General features: G+C 38.9%; 1 protein-coding gene across 1 annotated transcript in view; it reads right to left on the bottom strand.

Annotated features, from left to right (window-relative positions):
• LOC126088258 (mutS protein homolog 5-like) overlaps positions 1-19768 on the bottom strand; it is a 230114-nt gene that overhangs the window by 29090 nt on the left and 181256 nt on the right. The window contains exons 14-15 of the mRNA XM_049906387.1: positions 1616-1765; positions 1235-1447 (exon numbers count right to left, since the gene is read on the bottom strand). Coding sequence (XP_049762344.1) covers positions 1235-1447; positions 1616-1765 — 363 coding nt within the window. The remainder of the gene's footprint in view (positions 1-1234; positions 1448-1615; positions 1766-19768) is intronic.

Here is a 19768-nt window from a genome sequence, read left to right as displayed (position 1 = left end):
AACCAACTGCTGTGTCATCCTCTGCCAATGGGTTTACTGCATGTGGTATGGAGGACTGTGTGGTCAGCACATTGCTCTCCCCGTCATTATTGGGTTTCTTGACCTTGGAACTGCTCCTAATTGGTCAAGCAGCTCCTCAGTTACCCTCACGAAGCTGAATGTACCATGTACCAATCCTCCCACCAAGTAAAAATCCATGCCAGTAACAGGAATCAAACTCGGGTCCTCTAAATGGTAATCAACCGCACTGACCACTCAACTACAGAGGCGGACAAAACAACACATAACAAACACAAATTAACTTTCAAATACCTTTATTACTCTAGACATTAACAAAATAAAATGTAGAAACTGTTGTGTAAGTAAATTTGTTATATGATTATAATAATAACTGAGAGAGGTCTGTAAATCATAAACTTTATAAACAGCAACCACACAAAAGTATGGTTTAAAAAAGTTTATTTAAATCAGACAGTTACCTCTTTGGATTTACTACAAATCCATCTTCAGTTGGTTCAAACAGATTTCGTTACTTTCCTGGCACGGGTCTTATTTTTCACTTGTTCATATTTTGGTCAACTTACAAGAGATTTTCCTTTTCTTTTTGACTTACACTGGAAAATTCATGACATGATTTTATAGTTGATAAAACATGAAATGTGGCAAAAACTTACAAGGTGTACATTTCTGTGTGATGAATTCATCTTGTGTTTATGTTATGCATTTTAAAGTTTATATTTTTTATAGCCCTCACATAGTGCACAAGCAAAGAATGTGTTAACTTCAAAATGCATAACAAAAATATAGAGTAAATTTGTTGCACAGAAATACGCACTGTGAAAGTTTTTGCCTCATTTCACGTTTTACTATCTTTAAAATCATTTTGTAAATGTTTCTGTATAGCTTAAAACAAATCTTTTGTAATTTTACTTAAATGTCAATGAAAAACTTTTTTTTTTACCTTAGGGCATCAAACCAGTAAAGAGTACAAAAAAGGCCCCAGCAGGAAATCTGTAAAAGCAATCTGATGAAGGATTTGTACTAAATCTGGTACTGGCAATAGTCTGATCTAAATAAACTTTTTATAAACCATACCTGTGACTGCTTGCTGTTTAAATTATAAACATTATAACTGTACTACAGCCACAGTTCACAATATGTCAGCTTTCAACAATATAGCGCTACATAGTAAATCTTCAATAACTTAGTATCGATTTCCATTACGTTACGTTACCTGAAAATTCAAGTACTGTGTTTCTGGTAGCAACTGCACAGCACGGTGAAAATGAGTTGATACAAACACATGAGGGCAATTGTCACCACGACTTAAAAATTGCTCCAAGCTACCTACTAACAATCCTAAGCCATCTGATTCAACTGTCCCTTTACCAAATTCATCAATGATGATAAGGGATGAAGGTGTAGAACAGTAAAGTGCCTTTGACATCTATCAAACAAACAGAAATGAAGTTAGCATGAACAGCAGTCAAAAAATTTAGACAATGGTATAAATAGAAATGATGAAAGCAAAGGTCAGTGTAATTTCAGTATATCAAAAAGGCAATATCCAACTAAGTTTTGCCATGAAAAACAATATTCTCAGTATTTTTCTTACCTGCTTAAGATCAATCATGAAAGCTGATAACCTTGTAGCTATTGACTCCACTGTTTGTATCCTCGTGAAAATATGACTCAAGCATCCAATTGTTGCACTAGTGGCAGGTACAAAACTACCTATGTGAGTCAAATACGCAATCAGTGCCACCTATAAATGCACATAAAATAAAATGTTTGTACACAAAGATCAGTTTTCTATGTGAAGCAGTATATCATTGACAATAGCTTGAACTTCCACCTTAGAACTATCGCAGCGTATGAAGTCTCGAAAGTGAGGGAACATCTATTGACAGATAACATGTGCTTGTAGTTAAAAAATCTTTCACCATCTGCTGAAACAACTGTAGCATGCACTTGATAGTTCCCTTTAGTTTCAAAAATGAATCTAAAAAATCAAAGAACTAATATCAAAATTTCACAAAAGGTCATATAATGTCTGGCACAATGTCGAAAGGAATAGCAATATTTTTATTTCAGTACCATACCTGGTACAAGCTAACAACAGTAAGTGACATGATAATGACAATAAACAGAAGAACCATCAATTTATTTTCATCATTCTTGAGCAACATTGATGCATCTTGGAGGCACATGCATTGTCTGATCTTGCCAACATTAAAAGAGTGAATTGTTGTGTCATATATGCATGTTAAACACAAACATCTACAAAATGAAGCAAAACTTTAAAGATGACGTCATCCATGAAAAATTAGACAAAGTACAGTACCCATATGACAAAAAGGCAAAATTAGAATTACGTTTCTATAGCCTCAATATTCAGGATTTTAGTAGCTATGAGCAATGCGTAGCTCATGAGGAAGGGAAGACTACATTCAACAAACTCCTGGAGTTGCAAGTAAACTATAATAAAATGTAAAGAAGCAGCTGACTGACTGAGTGATGAATCTACTACACATGTACATGTCTACATCTATGTACATACTCCGTACGCCACCATAAGGTGTGTGTGTGTGGGGGGGGGGGGGGGGGGGCGGTGTTTACTGCTCCTAATCATTCTTTGTCCTGTTCCATTTGCAAATGGAGAGAGAGAAAAACACCTATTTATTTGTCACTGTGAGAGCCCTAATTTCTCATATCTTGCCCTTATGGTCCTTATGCCAAACGTATGTCAGCAGCAGTAGCATCTTTCTGCAGTCACCCACAGATGACACTTTTCTAAATTTTCTAAATAGTATTTCATGAGAAGAATGTGAAATTTAGAATTTCATCTTTACTTTTGCTTTCTTCTATTGCCACACCAGAGTGGTCAGTGAGTGTCTGAATAGTAGCCTTCAAACTACTTAGTGATTTTACATAGGACCAGAATTTTCCCGGGTTCTCAGTGTGACTTTCATTAACACGGTATGAATGAAAGTGGAAGTAGTAGTATGTTTCATGCATCAATCTTTCGCAGATGCACTAATTTCTACCAACTTTTGCCTGTCGGTTCCTCAGCATTTTCTGAATTTTGTTATTAAATCACAATGGGTGTTTTCCACCATGTTGCCTTCAAAGGCAACCTAAAAATTCACCCTCCCACTTCCCATGTCACTAGTTTTGCCAATCTTCATAAACTGCAAATGGCTACTGGCGTAACAAATCAGCTGCACATCAAAGCACACTAAAATAAATCTACTCTGCCAAACTTCAAATAAAATTAGATGCTACTTTAAAGTAGCACATTGTGTCATATTTCTTTACATTTGCTGAGGGGGGCTTTCATTTACACTGTGTGGCTGGTGACTGGTGCTTGCTGCTAGAGGTGGAAGTCGTCGTCATTGGTACTTTAGTGCAAAATATGCGATTCAACACTAGGAGGCACTCACTGAGCAACCACAACTGCAAATAAGCACCATAACTGAGCATGAATATCTCTGTTATGCTATGTCACAAAACTCATCTCATTGGTATGGAGTGAGAACAATGAGTACAGTTAATGAAGTTATCCCTAAATTTTTTCATAGTCAACAATACATTGTAAATGAGTATGGTGCATAGATGTAGTTTACTCAGAATCTGGTGCACTGTGAGGTGTAAAAACTTATTGAACAGAGTGAAATGTGACTGATATTGTTCAGTGTTTTATACTTCATAAATGAACGAAAATTGGAAATGAAAGTGAAAGAATTGAAAAATATACTACCCACAATGAAATATCACAAGAAATGGGTGAGTCAAACTCAAATATATCTATTAAAAATTCTAGTAGTTGTAATGACTGAGAAAATTTAGACCTGGCCAGAACTTATGGCTTGACTGATGACCTCACTGTTTGGTCCCCTCCCCCAAATTAACCAACCAATTTCTGGCATCAAGTACTTTCATGAAAGCAATGAAATATCATAAGAAAGGGATGAATCAAACTCAAATATGCCTATTAAAAATTCTAGTGATTGCACTGATAGAGAAAATTCAGACCAAGCCAGAACTTCAAGTACTCTGTCGAAAAGGGTTGTAGCCTCCTGATTGCTATTTCCAATGTTGGAAATTCTTTTGAAGACAAGGAGATTGATGAGTCCCTAAAATATAAGGTTTTCCTGAATCTATGGTAATATGCACAGACTGTAATTTCAGGAATGCTGTAGATGGCATAATGAGAACATTTTGATTTCAATGGCTGTGAGGGCATTTTGATTGGACTGGCTGTCATTATATCCATGGTTGATTTATTCTAAAGTAGTTAATGGTGCACTTTTTAAATTATGTGTGGTTTCTCGGGCACATACAACACATAACAGTCATCATGCCACCTTCATAAGCCGTCCCATTCACCAATTTCAAAGTTTCACAAATCTGCCAAAATGCATAAAGATGCAGTTGAAAAGTCAAGTAATTTCATCAATATTATAAGAAACCAACTACAAGTGCAGAAGAAATTGTCAGTGTGAATCTTGTGAAATTACGAGGTGCATTCAAGTTCTAAGGCCTCCAATTTTTTTTCTCCGGACTGGAAAGAGATAGAAACATGCGCATTGTTTTAAATTGAGGCCGCGTTCATTGTCAATACGTCCCAGAGATGGCAGCACCGTACGGCAGATGGAATTTTACTGCCAGTGGCGAGAATGAGAACTGTTTTAAATACTTAAAATTGCAACGTTTTCCTTACTTGAACAGCATGCAATCATTCGTTTTCTGAATTTGCGTGGTGTGAAACCAATAGAAATTCATCGACAGTTGAAGGAGACATGTGGTGACAGAGTTATGGATGTGTCGAAAGTGCGTTCGTGGGTGTGACAGTTTAATGAAGGCAGAAAATCGTGTGACAACAAACCGAAACAACCTCGGGCTCGCACAAGCCGGTCTGACGACATGATCGAGAAAATGGAGAGAATTGTTTTGGGGGATCGCCGAATGACTGTTGAACAGATCGCCTCCAGAGTTGGCATTTCTGTGGGTTCTGTGCACACAATCTTGCATGATGACCTGAAAATGCGAAAAGTGTCATCTAGGTGGGTGCCACGAATGCTGACGGATGCCCACTCGGCTGCCCGTGTGGCACGTTGCCAAGCAATGTTGACGCGCAATGACAGCATGAATGGGACTTTCTTTTCGTCGGTTGTGACAATGGATGAGACGTGGATGCCATTTTTCAATCCAGAAACAAAGCGCCAGTCAGCTCAATGGAAGCACACAGATTCACCGCCACCAAAAAAATTTCGGGTAACTGCCAGTGCTGAAAAAATGATGGTGTCCATGTTCTGGGACAGCGAGGGCGTAATTCTTACCCATTGCGTTCCAAAGGGCACTACGGTAACACGTGCATCCTACGAAAATGTTTTCAAGAACAAATTCCTTCCTGCACTGCAACAAAAACATCCGGGAAGGGCTGCGCGTGTGCAGTTTCACCAAGACAACGCACCCGCACATCGAGGTAACGTTACGCAACAGTTTCTTCGTGATAACAACTTTGAAGTGATTCCTCATCCTCCCTACTCACCTGACCTGGCTCCTAGTGACTTTTGGCTTTTTCCAACAATGAAAGACACTCTCCGTGGCCACACATTCACCAGCCGTGCTGCTACTGCCTCAGCGATTTTCCAGTGGTCAAAACAGACTCCTAAAGAAGCCTTTGCCGCTGCCATGGAATCATGAAATGTGTACGTCTGCAGGGCGATTACATCGAGAAGTAACACCAGTTTCATCGATTTCGGGTGAGTAGTTAATTAGAAAAAACAATCGGAGGCCTTAGAACTTGAATGCACCTCGTAGTACAAACTAATCATGCTAAGTTGAAATAAACTGTTTCCTGCATTACATAACTTCCCTTTAATAAGAGGGCACCCCCCCCCCCCCTCAATATTTCTTTCCAAAACTAAAATGGTTTGGATTCTGAAACATCATACAGATTTATATTTGCGTTATTCTACAGGCAGTGCATAGTTGAGAAAACTATGTAAATTGATTTGAAAACCAGTGTTGAAGCTTATGATAATGGTTCAAAGTGCAAAATGTTGTCTATATTAAATTTTTCATAGTATGAAAACAATTAAATGACAAAGTAGGCTTACGACAGAATGTAAAATCTAGGAATGCAAAAACAATTTTTTCTATAATCACACGATGAACAGATAACAATGCCCTCAAAATTCCTAAATCACATGTATGAGGAAAATGTTTTGGCCCTATTGACATAAAAACCCGCAGTGCCACTGTCCTAGCTGTCAAGTAACCATTATGGCTCCAGCAACAGTGGGGGTTGGGAGTGGGGGCCGGTACCATGGCCACCACATTCTTTTAATGTCATTCCCATAGATTTCTTTTTGTGGGGGAAGATTTATTTAAGTGCCTGGTGAACAAGACACTGACAGAACTAATTTAAAAGAACAACATTTTGAGCAGACAACATTCATCACACAACAGCTTGAACACCATCTCTGAAAACCACTAGCTTCAAAACATTCTTGGAACCCTAGTGGGGAAATGGTGCACATTACATTTTTGTCACATGAGAAAGTTTCTTTTTTATCTCCTCCAAACTCTAAAATGTTGTAAATGTAATTTGTTTCTACCCTGTATATCCACACAGTGTGATTCAGGGGAATGTGTGTTCAATTTTTACTGGGTACAGAAATACAGCTGTTGGAATGTAATGCAAAGAAAACTATATTACTAAAAGGCGCATATGGGGCACTGACCCTGTTGCAGTTTATCTATCTAACAGCTTCCAGGAGCAATAAAAATTTTATTTTCAATATTTCATACAGTTACTGAACAAATTTTAAAAACTGTCATAATTTACTCATTAAGAACTGTAATCACAAGTTAAATGTTTCACATAATAAGTCACATATTACAATTGGTTATGAACTGTAGATTAAAACTGAAGAAACTGCAAAAAGGTGGGCCTTTAAGGAGATGGGACCTGAATAAACTGAAAGAACCAGAGGTTGTAGAGTGTTTCAGAGAGAGCCATTAGGGAACGATTGCCAAGAACAAGAGAAAGAAATACAATAGAAGAATAATCGATAGCTTTGAGAGATGAAATAGTGAAGGCAGTAGAGGATCAAGTAGGTAAAAAGAAGAGGGCTAGTAGAAATCCTTGGGTAACAGAAGAGAGACTGAATTTAATTGATGAAGCAGGCAAAAAGGAACACAAATGTGTCAAAAATGAGATCGACATTAAGTGCAAAATGGCCAAGCAGGGATGGCTAGAGCACAAATGTAAGGATGTAGAGGCATATAACACTAGGGGTAGGATAGATACTGCCTACAGGAAAATTAAAGAGACCTTTGGAGAAAAGAGGACCACTTGTATGAATACCAAGAACACAGACGGAAGACCTGTTCTAAGCAAAGAAGGGAAGGCAGGAAGGTGGAAGGAGTATATAGAGGGTCTATACAAGAGTGATGTACTTGAGGGCAATATTAACGAAATGGAAGAGGACATAGGTGAAGATGAAATGGGAGATATGATACTGCGTGAAGAGTCTGACAGAGCATTGGAAGACCTAAGTCAAAACAAGGCCTCGGGAGTAGACAACATTCCATTAGAACTGGATTCCGTAGAAATGTTGGAACACGTGAGGCAATACTGACCCTACAACTTATCTTAGAGAATAGATTAAGGAAAGGCAAACCTACATTTCTAGCATTTGTAGACTTAGAGAAAGCTTTTGACAATGTTGACTGGACTTCTCTCTTTCAAATTCTGAAGGTAGCAGGGGCAAACAAAGGGAGTGAAAGGCTATTTACAATTTGTACAGAAACAAGATGGCTGTTATAAGAGTCGGGGGCATGAAAGGAAAGCCATGGTTGGGAAGGGAGTGAGACAGAGTTGTAGCCTATCCCTCAATCTATATATTGATCAAGCCGTAAAGGAAACAAATGGAACATTTAGAGTAGAAATTAAAATCCATGGTAAAAATATAAAAACTTTAAGGTTTGCCAATGACACTGTAATTCTATCAGATACAGCAAAGGACCTGGAAGAGCAGTTGAATGGAATGGACAGTGTCTTGAAAGGAGGATGTAAGATAAACATCAACAAAAGCGAAATGAGGCTAATGGAATGTACACTACTGGCCATTAAAATTGCTACACCAAGAAGAAATGCAGATGATAAACAGGTATTCATTGGAAAAATATATTATACTACAGGGTGTCTACGTGGACAAGAAAAAAAAAAAATCCCGGATTTTTCCCAGATTTCCCGGTTAAAAACACGCTTTCTCCCGGATGACAGTATATTTTCCCCTATCACTCCTTTGAATGGTTATGGTTTTGTACACGAGCGTACAATTTCCCGGACTTTAGAAAACGAAACTCAGGGAAAAAGACATGTTTTGGAAATATCTTTGATGTGCAGCAACATGTACACTGCGTATTTTCGTATTACGAAAACATACATTGGAAATCCACCAAACACCGCATGTTACTTTCCGAACCATTGAAACCGAGATTTCGATGCGCTTTTGTAAGCCGTCCGTAACTCATGTCACGTGATCTTGCCAGCCGATGACAGAGGATATTCAGAGAATAGGACATGTGATGTAGTCAGCCAATAGCAACATCAGTGTTAAGTAGCGCGCCAAACAGGGAAAGTTAATAGTTTAAATTAATATACATAGTGTTGTTAGAAGAAAAGCAAAGCTTTCACATAAAATATTGGTCTCAAGCTGCAAGAGAAGATAAGCTTTTGCATATACTGTTGATCATTTTTGAGCGTGTTACACTTTAAGAGATATCATACAAATGTGCCTGTAAAATTTTAATAATGACATAAATGTCTGATCTTCAGGGTTCGAGATGCTTCTAAATGGCTCGTCATCAGACACCTGACTTTTAAATGAGAGTCAAACGCTTTGTGATTTAATAAATTCACGGTCCATTCTTGTACGTAGTTCAACTTACGTAAAAGGATATTTACTTTGAAAGTAACGCTTTTCAAACCACCAATCGTAATATTTTCCCGCGACCTGTTACAAATAGGTTCGTTTCAGCAGTTGCCAGAGAGCTCAGGTAACAGGCGACACCGCGCTTGGGTAGATATCATGACGTAGGAAGCCCGTATGTACGTACGTGTAAAAGATCATCAATGAAAGATGATACTGCAAGAGCATCGGAATTTCGTGAACCATATTACAATGTGCACATTTAAAGTGCATACTTAAAGGCACACTCGTATGTTCAGATTCCCAATGAAGTACCGTAGACCCCGACCTGATATTAAGCTTTTAAGTGTGGTTTTCAGGATGTAAATTTTCTTGGAGCACCAGTACTGTATTATATCATGTTTGGTTCTTTATTATGGCATAATGCCATACGTGCTAGAAAATGAAAACGTGCACTTGAAATGCAGCGAACAGTTGAAACTACCCAGTACTGTGGAATTAAACATTTCGTTTCAAATACATTGACTGCCTCTGCGGAAAAGATTAGCAAAAGTCAAATTTCTTTAGCAAACAGACAAAAATAACTTCATTGTTCCGCAAGGCGATTAATGCTTGACTGTCAGAAAGGTGGAAATAAAATAAAATCTGAAACTAATGACATATTTCAGCCTTTAGTAATTATGTGAATGTGTTTTAATTCACTTGATAGCTCCCGGCCACGGATATCCGTTTTGTTTTCATTTGACGTGAGAGTAAACGAAGGGGAAACAGCAAAATCACTGAACGTAAACACGGGTCACGTGGAGATTACCCACTATAGCTCAGATTGCTCCGTGCATCAGCCCCGGATCTACGACATTTGCGAACCGGGTCAATACTAAAAAAAAATCGGATTTTCAAAATATGTTCATCTTGTAGCGCACATCTTTCTGAAAAGTCTGAAACATAAAACGTATGTATTCGAGGAAATGTAAGACATATTATTTGGTCTTAAGTATGCCCAAGTGCAGTTCCATGCCTCTTCATAAAGCATTTTTCTACTGCACGTCCAAACTATATTCAGGAGAGTGGAAATTGAAATGTCCTGTGGTGTCTCTCCTGCTCCCAGTCGGCCGGTTTGGCAGCCTGCCTCTCTTTAAAAAAAATCTCGCAATTAATAGCGGATGGGATTATTTGTAATCGAGAGAACAAGAACTCTTTGGAAAATCTGAACTCTTCATTGCCCATTAGCTTGCTGTTTTGTGTGACATAAAATTAAATATAGGATATATAAAACCAGTACTGACACATTTCTTCAAACCTTACCTCCTAGCATTTTTTTCTCTCTAATCTTGCTACAGCTTTACATGGCGTGTTTTCCTTTCTGTGAAAGGATCTTTTACCTTATCAAAGTTTGTCAAACGTTTTGCTACATGGAAAATCGAAATGTAGTTATCTAATACTGAAAAAGCTGTTAATACAAATAATACCCAAGACTGGTGTGTTTTCTCGATCTGATTACGTCTATTTTGTCACTGTCTGCTAGATAAAACAAAATAGGCCTTTCTAATGCGGCAGCAATTTTATAACACACCAAATAAACGAGACAAATGGTCATTTTTATAACACGACAGAATATAATCCAATAATTATCAATATCAAAAGCCTATTAGGCCTACTACAGGCAAAAAGCTTTATGTTAGGAAATAGTTTCACGTTTCATTCATATGCACCAGCTTGAAACGTAATTTGTATCTTAAATTGTAGAAATAAGTTACAAATATACAGTATTTCAAAAATTTGTAATTATTAACTGTATAGATCCAATTTGTCATAAAAATGTATAAAATTTATGTTTGATATTTGAAAATCCAATAGCCAAAAAATGTTTTCTGTCCAATATCCTGTGTACAATATATGTACTTAAAAAGAGATTTATATGGACAAATAAATAAATAAATTAATTAAGATCGAAAACTAGTATTACGAAATTTTTATATAAATTTGGAATCGTCTTTTTCTTCCATAATTTGTGTGATGTCCTCGTTTCTTCTCCGTCCTCGTTCTAACAAACAATCCTGTCATCACCAATTCTGTAGCTATTGTTGCCACTGTCAAAATTTGTTCGCCGATTAACTTCACTAACCCTGCCAGAATCACTGGTTTAGTTCTCCCGCAATTATTCTCCGGTTAGGCGTTGTTACGTGTTCGTACAACACGTTTTCCGTGTTACTTCCATAATAGAACTTAAGCGGCTGGTAGCCGGGGACTGTACTGCTGGTCCTTACTAGTGTAGCGACTACTGGTCCTTACTAGTGTAGCGATCTAGCCAAACATTTTCTGTCAAAACTTCATTTTATTGGACACACCGAGAAGATAATACATAATCTTTCTCACCTGTTATTCCTATCAGTCGTTTATTTCCATTCTGATAGTATGAATCTATGGATTTCGCTAGTAATTATAACAACGCTGATCATTCGCACACCCAATCAGCCACATAATCAGACAGGGATTGCCATTCATCCATTCGGCTTTACTCCACTCAACTCGTATAGCCCCGTCCCCTTTTGTCTGTGGAAAGTTTATTTCAAGATGCGACGAGGATTCTCCTGACAGAGACATCGCGTACACTATGCATGCATTCAAAAGTCAGCTTATGATTCATTCAGAAATCAACTTAAAATGTGTTCAAAAACCAACAGAGAAGCGTTTCCAAATCATATGACTAATTGATAGGCAAACGTGCGCTGGATGCTAGGTGCTTTGTGAAACAAGTTTTTTTTTCCCCTCAAGAATATGAATTAGGCGCCCCCATTTCCCGGAAGTATCTAGCTGCTTGCTGCGACTGCTTGCACAGCCAACAGCCACATATTTGTTGACAGAAGCGGGAGAATCTACTACTCAAACGTGACTCTACTGCGCATGCGCATGAGCCCGCGCATTAACTGCTAAAACAAATCGAATGTAAACAGTTGTGACTTCACACTCATTGGAGGCAATTTGTTGTTATGAAGCACTGCATAGTCTTCCTAAAGCCTTTGACACATTTTCAATCGGCAGCCGCTTGCATGAGCACGTGTCGTCGTTGTATATGGCGCATTTCCTTTGCAATTTAAGTTATTTTCGTTTTTTTCTCTCGTTTATGTTTTATTGTTGAAGTATTATTCTGCAGTAGCGGGATACAGTAATATCCTTTGTTAGTGTGTCGGTTCTTACTAGTCAAAATTACAAAAATTTAACTGAAAACTAAAACAATGAAAAATTCCCGGAATTCTAAAAATATCCCGGGTTTTTCCAGGTTTTCTCCCGGATGAAAAAAATCCCGGTTGTCCCGGGTCGTAGACACCCTGTACTAGAACTGACATGTGATTACATTTTCACGCAATTTGGGTGCATAGATCCTGAGAAATCAATACCCAGAACAACCACCTCTGGCCTTAATAACGGTCTTTATACACCTGGGCATTGAGTCAAACAGAGCTTGGATGGCGTGTACAGGTACAGCTGCCCATGCAGCTTCAACATGATACCACAGTTCATCAAGAGTAGTGATTGGCGTATTGTGACAAGCCAGTTGCTCGGCCACCATTGACCAGATGTTTTCAACTAGTGAGAGATCCGGAGAATGTGCTGGCCAGGACAGCAGTCGAATATTTTCTGTATCCAGAAAGACCCATACAGGACCTGCAACATGCCGTCATGCACTATCCTGCTGAAATGTAGGGTTTCGCAAGGATCGAATGAAGGGTAGAGCCACGGGTCGTAACACATCTGAAATGTAATGTCCACTGTTTAAAGTGCCATCCATGTGAACAAGAGATGACTGAAACGTGTAACCAATGGCACCCCATACCATCATGCCGGCTGATACACCACTATGGTGATTGAGGAATACATGCTTCCAATGTACGTTCACCACATTGTTGCCAAACACGGATGTGACCATCATGATGCTGTAAACAGAACCTGGATTCATCCGAAAAAATGACGTTTTGCCATTCCAGGGTGTCTACGTGGACAAGAAAAAAAATTCCCGGATTTCCCGGTTAAAAACACAATTTCTCCCAGATGAAATTACGTATAAAGCGGGTGAAAATACATCTGTGTTAAGTAACAGTATACTTTCCCTCGGAGCTGTAAAACCTATCAATCAGTCCTTTGAATCTTAAAGGTCTTATACCGGCGGAGGACGTCCCAGCACTTTAGGAAACGAAATCCAGGAAAAACAATGCGTTTGGAAAGTTGTTTGATGCGAGACGTGACCTCGCTAGCGAATGACGGCAGTTATTCAGAGCACGAGGCCTACGAGAAAGACAGGCCGCGGCGCGTACGTTACGAAGGTAGGCCGAGCTCGCTCAATTCAGCAAAGTGCGTTTCTACACCGGTTAACTCGTAAGCAGATGTGTATGTACGAAAGAGAATTGCATCCTCTATTGGCATCCACTGTTATTAGTCCTACAATGATAGGAAGTCCGTAGGCGTACTAACAGGCTCTAACTTGGCAATTAAAATCGTGCCAAAATGATTATCAGTTGCTTAGAAAAGTCTAAGTGTTCTGGCATGAAGGGACTTGTGACATTGCTCAGTAACACATTATGCACATTTTGTGAAGGTCAGCCCGCATCTCGTGGTCGTGCGGTAGCGTTCTCGCTTCCCACGCCCGGATTCCCGGGTTCGATTCCCGGCGGGGTCAGGGATTTTCTCTGCCTCGTGATGGCTGGGTGTTGTGTGCTGTCCTTAGGTTAGTTAGGTTTAAGTAGTTCTAAGTTCTAGGGGACTTATGACCACAGCAGTTGAGTCCCATAGTGCTCAGAGCCATTTGAACCATTTTTTGTGAAGGTCAATGGAACTTTTTGCCATCGATTGCATAATTTTTTATCTATGAAAGAACAACATTAAATATGAAAACTAACTTGAAGCTCGGTCTTTTTTTAGCGTTGTTACACGTTAAGTCATATCAAATACAAATGTGCCGGTAAAATTTTAAATTGTGGCATAAATGACTTATCTTCTGGGCCCGACATTTTTCAAATGGCTGATCCTCAAAGTGTTACGTTTTGAATGAGAGTTATAACGCCCTGTGATTTAAGAAATGCACTGCACATCCTCACACGTAACATAAATCATCTTGCGTGGAAATTTACTTCGGAAGTAACGCATCTCAAGCCACTATTCGTAATAATTTCTGGTGATCTGTTAGAAATGTAAACAATTGTGACGTCACACACATCGAATGCATGTTAGTTGTTATGGACGTACTGCATAATCTTCGACCTAAATCCTTTGACACTATTTACCCATTTTCTATGCAACTAAACTTTTATTTTGGTGTTATTCTGTGATTTGTGTTTCATTGGTGCAATATTATTTAGCAGTAGTGGACTAAAGTTCTTTGTCAGCGTATCAGATCTTACACGTCACACCTACAAAACTTTAACTGCAATCTAAAACAACGAAAAATCCCGGAATTCTAAAAAATTCCCGGGTTTTTCCTGGATGAAAAAATTCCTGGGTTTTTCCCGGAATTCCCGGATGTCCCGGGCCGTATACACCTTGCATTCGTGCACCCAGGTTCATCATTGAGTACACCATCACAGGAGGCGATCCTGTCTGTGATGCAGCGTCAAGGGTAACCGCAGCCATGGTCTCCGAGCTGATAGTCCATGCTGCTGCAAACGTCATCAAACTGTTCGGATCAAGACATGGCTACACACTCCATTACAGCCATGTGGATAAGATGCCTGTCACCTTGACTGCTAGTGATACGAGGCCGTTGGGATCCAGCACGGCATTCTGTATTACCCTCCTGAACCCACCGATTCCATATTCTGCTAACAGTCATTGGATCTCGAGCAATACGAGCAGCAATGTTGCGATACGATAAACTGCAATCGCGATAGGCTACGATCCGACCTTTATCAAAGTCGGAAACATGATGGTACGCATTTCTCGTCCTTACACAAGGCATCACAACAACGTTTCACCAGGCAACGCCGGTCAACTGCTGTTTGCGTATGAGGAATTGGTTGGAAACTTTCCTCAACACGTTGTAGGTGTCACCACCGGCACCAACCTTGTGTGAATGCTCTGAAAAGCTTATCGTTTGCATATCACAGCATCTTCATCCTGTCGGTTAAATTTCGCGTCTGTAGCACGTCATCTTCGTGGTGTAGCAATTTTAATGGCCAGTAGTGTAGTTGAATTAAATCAGGTGATGCTGAGGGAATTGGATTAGGAAATGAGACACTTAAAGTAGTAGATGAGTTTTGCTATGTGGGGAGCAAAATAACTGATGATGGTCGAAGTAGAGGGGATATAAAATGTAGACTGGCAGTGGCAAGAAAAGCGTTTCTGACGAAGAGAAATTTGTTATTACTGAGTTAACATTTAAGTATCAGGAAGTCTTTTCTGAAAGTATTTGTATGGAGTGTAGCCATGTATGGAAATGAAACATGGACAATAAATAGTTTAGACAAGAAGAGAATAGAAGCTTTCGAAATGTGGTGCTACTGAAGAATGCTGAAGATTAGATGGGTAGATCATGTAACTAATGAGGAGGTACTGAACAGAATTGGTGAGAAGAGGAATTTGTGGCACCACTTGACTAGAAAAAGGGATTGGTTGGTAGGACATGTTTTGAACCATCAAGGGATCACCAATTTAGTATTGAAGAGCAGCATGGAGGGTAAAAATTGTAGAGGGAGACCAAGAGATGAATACACTAAGCAGATTCAGAAGGATGTAAGTTGCAGTGGAGATGAAGAAGCTTGCACAGGATAGAGTAGCATGGAGAGCTGATCAAACCAGTCTCTGGGCTGAAGACAGCAACAACAACAATTACAATTGGAAGCAGTGTAACTCATGGCAAGCAAATTACGTAACTGTATTCATCCAATATTTAAAAATCAGGACTTTTAACAAACTACACTCATCATGTTTTTCTTGCTGACACCTGCACAAAATCATAAAAGGAATATTTTTGCTGCTCATACAGCAAACTGCAGCATCAAGCATGATGTTTTAATTTACTGCTTCCTTACTATTAACTCTACTCAGACACATTTTGCTGGCAATATCCATGAAATAACACTGAATGTGGCTGCAAAATTTTTGTCACTGAGTGACACATAGCTCTGTAGACCTGAACGCTTCATGCAGAGGAGCTCAATTCTTTAAAGAATCAGTGTTGGGGGTTTACTGGTACTCACAGGAGGTGTTATGCAAAGGCAAACGATTATGGTGAAAGTCGATTTTCATAATTTCCACCTGTGATTTTGATGCACATTTGATTTTTCTTGATAAAATCATGTGTAGCTCGTCTGAGGTTGTTTTGACGTTCTTTCATTAGCATTCACAATCCAAATGATCCTCTCTTACCTTTTCTTTGTAGATTTCCCATTTCAGCTATTCCTGGAGGCAAAAATCTAAATTGGTAATGTCTGGGTACATTGGGGGGCCAAGAAACACGACCATTTCAGCAATGCATCTTCCAGGGAATGCTGGGTATAGATGACGTGTCACCTGACAGAATGCAGGGGCCCCATCATACTGCAAGAAAATACTCATTCTTGTAGCCTAAGCAACCTTGTTTAAAAATGCCAAAGCTCATTTCAAGAAAGCCTACATAATGGGGACCAGGATGACAATGCAGTAACACAAGAGGCTCCTTCAAGTGATTGTCTATTGAACCATACAACACATTTACATAAACATCTATACTCTGCAAACCACTGCGAAGTGCATGTCAGATGGTACGTCCTTCTGTACCAGTTATTAGGGACTTTTCCCATTCCATTCATGTACAGGGTGCAGGAAAAGTGATTGTTTAAATGCCTCTCTTTGTACTGTAATTAATCTACTCTTACCCTTGATGATGATGATGATGATGATGATGATAACGATGAAGTCCTATACTCCTCTACAGAGCATAGGGGATGATGTGGGAGACCCGCACCGCTGTACTAGGCAAGGTCCTAGAGGAGGTGGTTTGCCATTGACTTCCTCCAACCGTAATGGGGATGAATGATGATGATGAAGATGACACAACAACACTCAGACATCTCAAGGCAGGTGAAAATCCCTGACCCCGCCGGGAATCAAACCCGAGACCCCGTGCTCGGGGAGTGAGTACGCTACCGCGAGACCAAAAGCCTTAGGGGGGTGATGTGGAGGGAGTTTAGTACATTCTAGAGTCATCATTTAAAGCCAGTTCTTGTAACTTTGTCAGTAGACTTTCTTAGTGTAGTGTCCATCTATCTTTAAGAATCTGACAGTTCAGTTCTGTCAACATCTCAGTAACATTCTCCTGTGGGTCAAACAAACCTGTAACCATTTGTGCTGCCATTCTCTATATATGTTACACATCTCCCGCTAATTCTATTTGTTAGGGGTCCCATACACTTAAGCAGTATTCCAGGATGGGTCACATGAGTGATTTGTAGACTGAATGTATTTCCCTAGAATTTCACCAATAGACCCAAGTCTGCTACTTTTTTCACCCATGGCTCAGCCTATGTGATCGTTTCACTTCATGTTTCTACTAAGTGTTACAACCCCGTTCTCTAAGAGTTTGCAGATTCCAACTGTGACCCACTAATACCATATTCATAGGTTACAGGTTTTTTTCATTTTGAGAAGTGCACAATTTTAGTTTTGAACATTTAAAGGAAGTTGCCCATCACTGCACCACTCTGAAATCTTACCAAGGTCTAACTGAATATTTTTAAGCTTCGTTCAGACTGTACTTCACTGTAGATAACTGCATCATTTGCAAAAAGTCTGAGGTTGCTATTAATATTGTCCGAAACATCATTAACATACAACATGAACAGCAAGGGACCCAACAGACTTCCCTGGGGTACACCCGAAGTTACTTCTACATCTGCCGATGTCTCTCCATCCAAGATAACATGCTGCATCCTTCCTACCAAAAAATCCTCAATCCAGTCACATACTTCATCTGATAACCCATATGATTATGCTCCCAGTCATAAGTCTAGGTGTGATACTGAGTCAAAAGCTTTTTGGAAATTGAGCAATTTGAAAATTTACAGAGTGAGAAGCATTCTTGAAAATGTCTCCACAAAGACATGTGGGTTTTTGCCAGACCACTGATGTTAGTTATGAGTTACACCATCGTGAGTGAAAGTGGCTTATCAGTAAATAATATTAATGTAATTACTCAGCTATTTGCAATTAGCCACCTCCTTCTCAAAGACGTTGAATCTGCCCATATTCTTGTATGTGGAACACCCAATATTTGTAGAAATTCTGCATGACCAGACTACCAACTGAATAATATCTTCCACTTCAAACATATGTTGCTCATCTGCATATCAAGAACGAATATAACTTGGTCACTGTAAAAGTCTCACACAGTTTAGTGAATTTGAATCTGGTATCCTGCAGTTAGAAAATAGTCTTATCACATTCTCTACACACAGTAGCAGCGTTTCGATTACAAAACTCATACACAAATACAATATTGGAATATTCAGCATTTGGATATTTTTTAAATTTTTTTTTTTATTTGGACATGATGGCGATGAAAAAAGGCACACGAAAATTGAGTTCCGCGAAAAATTTAAAAAAGAATGAGTCTTTATGTATTCAGTGTAAAAAAAGTATTGTGGTTTGACCTGGAAAATGTTACTGCTGTGAAGATGAAGCAAAAAATGCAAACGAAATCATTACAAGATCAAAATCTAGTGAAAAAACCATGGCCAATGTAAATTCAGTGACATCCATATGCAGACACTGCAATGACTTTCGTCTCATTTTAACTATGAAAAACAGTGAAATAAGTGAACTTAAAAGAACTGTAGCCTTATTGGAGAAAGAGCTGCAACATCTTGGTTATAAAACTCAACAAACAGAGCATCGACTAAACCCTAAACAAAGATCGGCTACCAATGACATAAACAAAGGAAGAACGACTGTGGAAACCAGCTCAAAACTTGGAAATATAAAAGTGAGTGCATAATCAAATAGCTATAATGACAAATGTGTTTCTGCAAACAATGTCACTCAGAAACATATTAGTTCAGATAATAATTACAAACAACAAAAACTGTGTGTCGCGTCATAAACAAAGTAATGTGATTAAAAAATCAGTTGATGGCCTCAAGTGTGTAAAAAAGAACTAAAAGTCTTAATTTCTGCCAATAATCATGGACATCAAATAACAGAATAAGTGGCAGACACAAAAACTAGAGCAAGTGTCAAAAGTGACAAAAACAGTGCTGAAATCATGTGGAAACCTTGATTCAAAAGACTGTGTTGTAATTTGTGCAGGTGAAAATGATATTGCCAGAGATAAAGGCAGTGAAGTCATCACTGTTCTTGAAAGCGTGCAACCCAAAATAGATATCACAAATGTAGCTGTTGTAAATCAACCGCACAGATTCGACCTACCTCCTTGGTCATGTGTAAATAAATCGAAAGGAAAAGTGAACAAAGAGATAGATGAAGTATCCAAAAACATTCTGTATGTGAACTTAATTAATGTAAGCATGTTAGACAGATACATGCATACCAGCCATGGCCTTCATTTAAATCACAGTGGGAAACAATTTTTGGTTGAAGAATTCTATAATTTAGCAAATTTGAGTCACAACAGGCATAGTATAGAAGCAGTCCAAAGTACCTTGGACAAATGGGTCATAAAGAAAGATGCAATGGCTTATAAAAAGGGCGAAAGGCATTGTTTAGGGAAGTAGACTGTATCACAAAAAAATGTGATGCAGAATTAAATTGCAAATACACACTGAAGATTGTACACCAGAATGTGCAGTCATTAACAAACTAAGTTGGTGAAATAGATATACTTCTCAATAGTG

This window comes from Schistocerca cancellata, chromosome 6 (genome assembly GCF_023864275.1).
Source record: "Schistocerca cancellata isolate TAMUIC-IGC-003103 chromosome 6, iqSchCanc2.1, whole genome shotgun sequence".
Lineage (NCBI taxonomy): Eukaryota > Metazoa > Arthropoda > Insecta > Orthoptera > Acrididae > Schistocerca > Schistocerca cancellata.
Note: the sequence above shows the minus strand (reverse complement) of the source record. Positions and strands in the feature narration are given on the sequence as shown.